At 40.7% G+C, this 8104-nt stretch overlaps 1 protein-coding gene across 2 annotated transcripts in view; it reads right to left on the reverse strand.

Annotated features, from left to right (window-relative positions):
- The window catches only part of LNPK (lunapark, ER junction formation factor), a 46737-nt gene extending 39293 nt beyond the window's left edge, over positions 1-7444 (reverse strand). The window contains exons 1-4 of one of the 2 annotated variants that reach the window (XM_080621878.1): positions 7391-7444; positions 3440-3521; positions 2148-2189; positions 714-901 (exon numbers count right to left, since the gene is read on the reverse strand). In XM_080621878.1, coding sequence (XP_080478004.1) covers positions 714-901; positions 2148-2189; positions 3440-3466 — 257 coding nt within the window. In that variant the 5' untranslated portion in view covers positions 3467-3521; positions 7391-7444. Of the gene's footprint in view, positions 1-713; positions 902-2147; positions 2193-3439; positions 3522-7390 lie in introns of both variants that reach the window. The other variant, XM_080621877.1, reaches the window with a different exon arrangement.
- Between the last annotated feature and the right edge of the window lie 660 nt (positions 7445-8104).

Raw genomic sequence — 8104 nt, forward strand, 5'->3', positions numbered from 1 at the left:
AAAGCCATTTGTGAGGACAAGCTGCCAATCAGCTCAGTGGAACAAGAAAATAGATAGTATTTTCTCCCAGTTGGATCCAATGATGTTAGGATATTTTCTGGTTGATAAAAACTATAAATTATTTTCCAGGAAAGCAGCTAATTATGTAAAAGTAGTTCTCAACGTATTTAGGCCAGTGACCTTTCAGGTGACTTCTGTGTTAACAATCACCCAATATGTAAGTTTCTCCATTCATTACTGCTTTGGGGGTTTTCCCCCCAATTTTATACAGTGCATTTTATATACAGGTGACATACCTTCAGCCACTTTCTTACAGCAATGTTACTTTTCCAAACAGCAGTACAAATAAAACCCAAAATTATGCTCTTCTGCTTACATTACATTATCTTGGCTAAAGCTGTTCAACCTGTAGCCCTAATAATATAAATAAAAAGCCAAGTAACTTTAGATGCTAACATCTTTTGATGGCAAGACTTAGTTCAACACTAAACCCATCCCATGAGGGAGATTTCCCTCAAAGAAAGTGTCTGCCTAACTACTTGGATTTATTTTTAAAGAAAAAAATTCAGCAAGTTATGACAACTCAAGAATTGTCAAAAGCAAACCCAAACCCCTGCTGAGATGCATTTTTCATCTCCTTTTACCAGAGACAGCACCTGGGGGAGGGGGGGGCAGGAAGAAAAGAAAGAGGCATAAGAGGCATATTTACTTACGTCAATGGAAATGCAAAAAATGGAAGTGTCATAATCAACCGTGCTGTCCATTCATCAGGAAGACACCACAAATATACAATTAAGCAGGTAATAAGGTAAAGAAGTGAAGAGTAGAGAAGCAGCCTTCCAATCCATAGTTTCTGTAGCCTCTGATTTTTTTCTCTAAATTCTTCTAATGTCTGTATTTCCTGTAAATAAACAGGGTTCAACCTTATCAGTGAAATTAGTAGGTGGTTTTACTAAGCTGCCTTCAAGTGTTTGCTAAAATTAGCCATATCTATTTGATACTTGATTAGAAAAGTCAAACTTTTTGATAAATGACAGTATTTGCCCAAAGATAACTTTCACAGCACAAATACATCACACTATTAACATTGAAATATAGGCCACCTGCACTGTATTAGCAGTAACACATCACTACTGGGAAGAAATATTGCAAATCAGCACTTTTTCCTATTTATAATTTCTCAGTATATTTAGCACAAAAGGAAAATATTAATGTTACAAATGGCAGTCTTTACAATCACTAAATCGCTACCAACCATAATTCGCATCCTAAAACTTTTATCAGGCACCTGTGGAATTTCAAATGCTTTTAATACTTTTTTACTAACATGGGAAATGGCTGAAACTCCTCCACCATTTCACATATTTTAATTTCATAATTTTCCCCACACACAGAGTGAAATCCTGAACATCTGTATGATGCTTTTGGCATATTAGTAAGCGATCAAGCAATGCTCCACTATGTTACCATTTTGACTGCACTTCAAGTAACAACAGAAATATTCACAATAAAAGGAAAGTATTTTCAATAAAAGGAAAACAAAAAATACGAAGAGCATATTTCAAAAAGGTTAACTTCCCCACAGAGTACAGACATCTGTCAAATGCTGGCTAAAAATCACAACTGATTACTGAACTGTCTATTCAGTTATTCTGCCCCTGATCTTACTACCACTACAGTTACAACTCTTATACTTAAAACATACACTGAAGCTTTTCTAATGAGTCTGATGAATGGAACTTTGTGTTAGTGACATTTTCCATTACATAAGATTTTAACCCTTAGTTATAAATATATTGTGTAATATAGCCAACTTCACATCCATTCCCATTTCAGGCTCTCTAAATAAATTTTTAAACTGCAGTGTTTCACTATCCATTATACAGCACTTCTTTTGGTTGGTTTTCTTTGGTTGGTTGGGAGTATTTTATTCGGGGTGTTTTTTTTTTGCAGGGAGAGGAGGTGCTAATGACTAGTAGGGGAAAAAGGTAACAGTCCATCTGAAACTCAGTCTCTAGTACATCCAACTGGAATAATTACCAAAGTAATTTAAAAATCCATTACTGTTCTTTACCTAATGTGAAAGAAATACATGGCCAGCAAAAAGGATGCATATTTCTAAACAAAAATCAAACACAAATACATACCTTATCAATTTTTTCTAATACTTCTACAGTGGAAGGCTTTGCCTGCTTGCAAAGGAAAGAACAAAGATGTTGATCTCACTTTTTAAAAAGACAAAATTTTGAGGATTACCATATATTGACAGTTTACTAACAAAAAGACATTCATAATAGATGAATATATTACCTACTTTACATAAAGGTAAGTTTTCCTATTTTAATAATGACAAATAGAAGGGACTGTAATGAATCACTATTTTGTAGTTGGTATTACTATTAACTGAAGGCTGTGCTCCTACACCACAAAGAGATGAAAGCCTATAACGCACGTACAACAATAATGGATGTGTGTGGTAAGTAAAACAAGGACAGAACTGATGAGTGGAGGGAACAGGCAAAACAAAGAGAATATATACAGGAAGCCCTAACTTGAGAACTTAAGGCTTTTTATTACTGTTCATCCCACACACAGACAGTGCTCCAAATAAATTATAAGTAACTGCAAAAAAGTGTTATCATCTCCACTAAAATTCCCCTTAGGAACTACTTGAAATCCACCTTTTAGGATCCTTTCCTCATTTCTAAGATAAATCCACTATCTTTCTCCCACCCTTCAAGCCACAAATTCAGAAACCATAGCCCATACTGTACCATCACGAAAGTGAGCTTCTTTCTGTTACACAGAACTGACATTTCATCTAAACTTTTGCCTTTAAAGTTTTGTATGAGAGGTTCTGAAATCAATTGATACTATGTAAAAGGAAACCTAGACTCAAACAACTCACACCTGCCAAAAGAATAGTCAAAAATCCCATGCTTCTTCCTCACAAACTCAATACACCATTTAATAATGTACAAGCTAATAAAAGCAGTAAAAAAAGACTTGCATATGTAGCTACCAAAATATTTGTCAGAACAGACACATTTTGACCTAAAACAGACACCAATCTTTCAAGTCACAGATGCTGCTGTATCTAACCCAGTGAAGCACCACAAAGCTACTTAGATTTACAGGAACAGTTAAAATTGTATTTTTGTAAGTTAACCAAACCAGCGCCAGGCCTGGCACTATAAAGGAAATAAAGGAGAACCACAGATTCACAGTTTAGGGATTTGCCAGAAAACATTTTTGATCATTATGTCTTTCTACTGGACTTTTAAATGAGATATTAAAGGGAAAAGTTTAGCACTAACATTCAACCAGTATTAACATTCAACCAGTATTAACAGTCAACCAACAGACATTAAGAAATGAATCCTGCATATTCCCATCTTCTAGATGAAAGAGTATTATATTGTTACACAATTTTACTTACCCTCCATCTTGAAATTAATCCACCCATCTTCTACTGTGGACAAATGTTGGCAGAGCTACCAATCTTCTACAAGAATCCACAGCTAGAAGTGAAGCATTAAGCACTTAGGAGTAATCTAACAGCATAGTTCAAGATTCTTATATTTATTCCAATATATAAAGGAATAAAAATATTGCATAAAGCCATTGCCTAGTTATCTACCCATATATTATTTAAAAATCCAGTCTTCTGTTTCACAGGCCATCCTGTAAGTCAGCTGATCAGCCCTGAGATGCGACTATACTTATTTTTACTTTGGAAACATTTAACCAGAGGGGAGTCCCCAAAAATAGAGGCAAAAAACAACTACTAAAAAAAGCCACCAAAATCCTCCAGCAGAAAAACAATTTAAAAACTTATTATTAAACAGGATTAAGAAACCGATTTCTTATTATTTCATCTGCTGCTCATAAGCATAACTCAATGCTCCTTTTCATCTGTCACTCCAGGCATCCAGCATTAGTATCCCACTATTCATGAGAAAGTTCATCTCCCACAAATATACTTCCTTCTCATGCTCTCAACCACAACAGCATATTGGATAGCAATACTGTTTTTCCTTTCTACAATCAGTTTCAAGGTCAAATAATCAGTTTCAAAGAGATTTCACCTGCTCTAAGAAAGCACTACACACCATGCACAGAGCAGCCACCAGCATATCAAATGGCTCTAAAGCAATTCCAAAGGTGCAAAAGTAGCTCACCTTACCCTACACAAACCTGCAACCCATGAACAGCAATGACTTTATGATCTGGGTCTAGGTTCCTGAAACAAAGCCTAACAACTTCCTTTCAGCCAATGGTTGGAATCAGCTGACAGCTTGGAATCAACTTTTGAACCTTAGGATGGCAGAATTTCCCTCCAGTCATTTAATTTACAAGTTTTTACTCAGTGAATTAAAATATTACAATTAATAGCTACCTGCACAGTAAACTAATGCTCACTCCCAATTAGGGCTCAAACCTTTTTAACTCTGGAATGAAATAGTCAGATTTAATAAAGCACTGGTCTAGTTAGGCACAAATGAGAGTAATTATTATCTTGTTTATTAAGTAACCTCTGGCAAAAACCTGAAATACAAAGAAACCTGATCTCAATCCAAATTTGTTTCCAAATCATCTGTGGCTGTCAGAACAAATTAACAGAATAAAGGATACACATTGCTCACTAGCACGAATGCTACTGCAGTACGGTAACCTCTTCACCTTCTAAGAAAGCTAAGGACTTCAGAATCCAGAGATAAAGGCCCTATGATTTCAAAACCAATTCCTAAAAATAAGAAATCCATACCTGAAATTATGCCAAATGAAGCTAGAAAAGACAAATTAGCTCTGCTGCCACCAAACTACTAGCACAAAGGGGTGACCTACAGAAAACACAGTTACTCCTTGGACTCTTCAGTAAATTCTCAAAAGAATCACTACTACAGCAACTCAACTCAGTAAAACAGCAGCAGTATTTTTATTCTTCAAACACACAACATAACACTAAGAATTTCATGCAATTGTCACTTTGTAGTTACAGGCAAGTTTTTGCATGACAGATACTGGTAGTAGATATATGAAGATACTTTCTTCACAAATATTTCTACAGTAATATCTATGCAGTGACTTTCTTCACAACTATTTCTACACAAACAGATACTAAGTATCTTTATTGCAAAACAATATGAAAGCTACATCAAATAGCCAATCAAGAAGTCTGCAAACTTAGCACAAGGTTCCCAAATCCAGTTTATTTCCACAGCTGTTGGGAGCAACAGCAGCTCTGTTACAGATGGAGAGAGAGATGCCCACAGGGCCTGTGTGCTGTTTTCCTTCAGGCCATAGTTAGAGAACCTCTGCAGCAAAAGTGTTGGAGGATCTTTTGGGCATACATTATCCATGCGCCATTGGTGACACCGACCTTTGTCAATAACACATTCATAGTGCTATTACTACATGTTTAAAATACCTGGCAAATACCTGGAAGAGAAACAGGTTTGACAAGTGTCATCACACATATAATTTTACATGAACCATGATGCTGACAGGCTTTATGTATGCTGCTCTGCAGGTCAGTAATACTACCAAAACCCTTCCCCAAAGAGATATTAAGAGATTAGGGCCACAAGATTCAGATTCACAGTTTAGTCGCATAATCCTTCGTTACGAGATGGAAAACTTTCTATGGTTTCTATGGACTGCCTCAGATGTTTTACTTTCCTTTATCCTGCCTCTCCTTTTTGACATGACTACACGTATTTTCAACTGCTTCAAACTCTCCTAGTTCCTCCTCACCTGCCACTCCACATACCTACCACTAATCCTACTGTTCATGGTAAGTCCTCCTTCCAAAAATCTTTCCCTTCCTTCCCATGCTTTAACCACCAAGCTATTGCACAGCACCTTTTTTTTCCAAAGGCTGCATGACTTTAGTGCAGAGCTGTCCTTTCTACTCACTCAGCACTGCTGCACAAACATTATCACTGCTTTAATACACAAATAAGATAGCTGCAACATTTCCTAGCCCTAGGCTTAAACTAAACAACAGAAGTGTTAAAGAACACAATGTAGAAGCTTAAGAAAACACTACCAATTCTGTTATTTGGCTCTCAAAATAATATTCTGATATCAACACCTCTACCCCAAAAACATGCAAGTTAATTAGCAAAAAGCAAAGCAGAAGTGCCACAGTAAGAGTAGCAGAGCCAAAAAGGCTTCTTTTGAAAGAGAGATGAATCACGCACAATTACAGAAGTCATCCACCAACTTATTCATCCAGATGGAGAAAATAGTTGTATGATCTCATTACAGTTTTATCAAGTCAGTCTCAAATTTCCTCAAGCTTGTTGCTGATGTTTAAAGATTAAAAGGTCCCAAAAAAAAAAAAAAACAAAGCCTCTAACATTAGTTTTAATAATGCTGAAATTCAAGACTAAAAAACATCAAGACAAGCAATATTAAAAGAAAAAAGGAAGTTAGAGACTTGAAATGGAGGCTTTGCATACAGGCCTCTTCCCTGAAGAAAGAGCAAATGTTCTTTAAATACTTTTCTTGTAAACTTTGTTAACTTTATGTAAACATTTTCAGATATTTACCATTACAAAGAACATTAAGTTCTGCCTTTCCAGCTGAATCTCCAGTTCTGCTCACAAGGTTTCCACCGATAATTCGTACTATCACACAATTTACTGACCCCAGAAACTTCCACAGTGACCATAAAGAGTCCATAAAAGGACAAGGAAACAAGCAAAACAAAACCAGGAGCATCACCCACCACATAGCCTGTCCTAGAACCTATCAGTTAGAACAAGATACTGAATTTTCTTCAGTCAATTTTTAGCTGTTTCTCTCTGAAGGTATCCCACGGAGATTCTACGCTTTGCAAAGCCTTAGCTAGAGAGGCAAACTGGTTCCCACACAAAGACTCCGACGCGGCGGAGCACGGAGTGGGTGGGTCAGGCGCTCTTTTTGAAGCCCAGCCTTGTTTTGAAGCCCGCGAAGGCCAACGCCAGCGGCCCGGGGAGCGAATCTGATGGTCCGACGCCGCTCAGGACGGCGGCAAAGGCCAGCTTCAGTTCCCAGCGCCTGCCTTACCGGCCGCCCTGGAATACCCCCGGCTCCCGCGGCCCCAGGGCGAGCGGGGAAAGGAAAGCCGCCCCCACCCTGCACCCAGTGGCTTCCATTTTCGACACTGAGCCCCGGCCCGCCGCAGCCCCGCTCCCTAGCAGCCGCCCGGCTGCCCGCGGTGAGACAGTGCACCGGCCGGCCACCCCGCTTCGCTTCAGCCCCCAGAAACTCGAGGCCTGAGCCGGGTAGTGGGAAGCGCCGGGAACCCCGCTGCCGCTGCCCCACCCCGGCGGAGCCGGTCCCTGCCGCGGAGCCGCTCGGTCCGGCCAGACCTGGCCGCTCCTTCCCCGCCAGGACATACCTCCCGCAGCTCGGGCCGCACATCCCGCCACCACCCGCCGAAGGAGGTGCCCAGCTACCCTGACGGTACTCCCATCAAGCCCCGCGCGGCCCGGCGGCCAATCAGCGCGTCGTGCTGCGGGGCGCTTTGGCACGGGGGCGGGCCCGGGCAGCTGGCGGTTGGCCCCGGGCGGCCGGTGCTGGCCCTGCCTCAGAGCTCTCCGCGTTCGAGCCGAGGGAAAGCGGGCGGTGGTGGAGGGGGCCAGTTTCGGCCTTCCGGGCTGGGGAGGCCGAGACGTTACTGCAGCTCTCTCTGATGCTGATTTACAGGAAAAAGAGAGTTTTTAACACCAAAACGTAGGAACAGGAGGGTCAGGCTGTCGTGTGAGGGTTCGCAGCAGCTTCCTGACGCTCGTGTTCAGCCTCTGCCAATGAAGCAGGCGCTGACAGACGCTGAGCGGCATGTGTTTTCCCGGCGGCGGGCGCCTGAGTCACCTGAGGGTCACAGGAGGTGTCTGCTCTCTGCTTCCCGTAGACAGCTGTTGAGCTTACTTGAAGTGAAGCAGTGCTCTGTGTTTGCCACTGTAACAGTGCCCTCACTGCTGATAGTTTTCTTTTCCAGCGTTCTTTCTTGGCTGGTGCCCGTCATCACTTGTCGCATGCCGAGAGGAATGAGGAACAGAGAACACTTGCTCTGTTCACATTGCCTTTCTCACAAGGTCTCCACTGCCCTGCT

The sequence above is a fragment of the Psittacula echo genome (genome assembly GCF_963264785.1).
Source record: "Psittacula echo genome assembly, chromosome: 6".
In the NCBI taxonomy this organism is placed as follows: Eukaryota; Metazoa; Chordata; class Aves; order Psittaciformes; family Psittacidae; genus Psittacula; species Psittacula echo.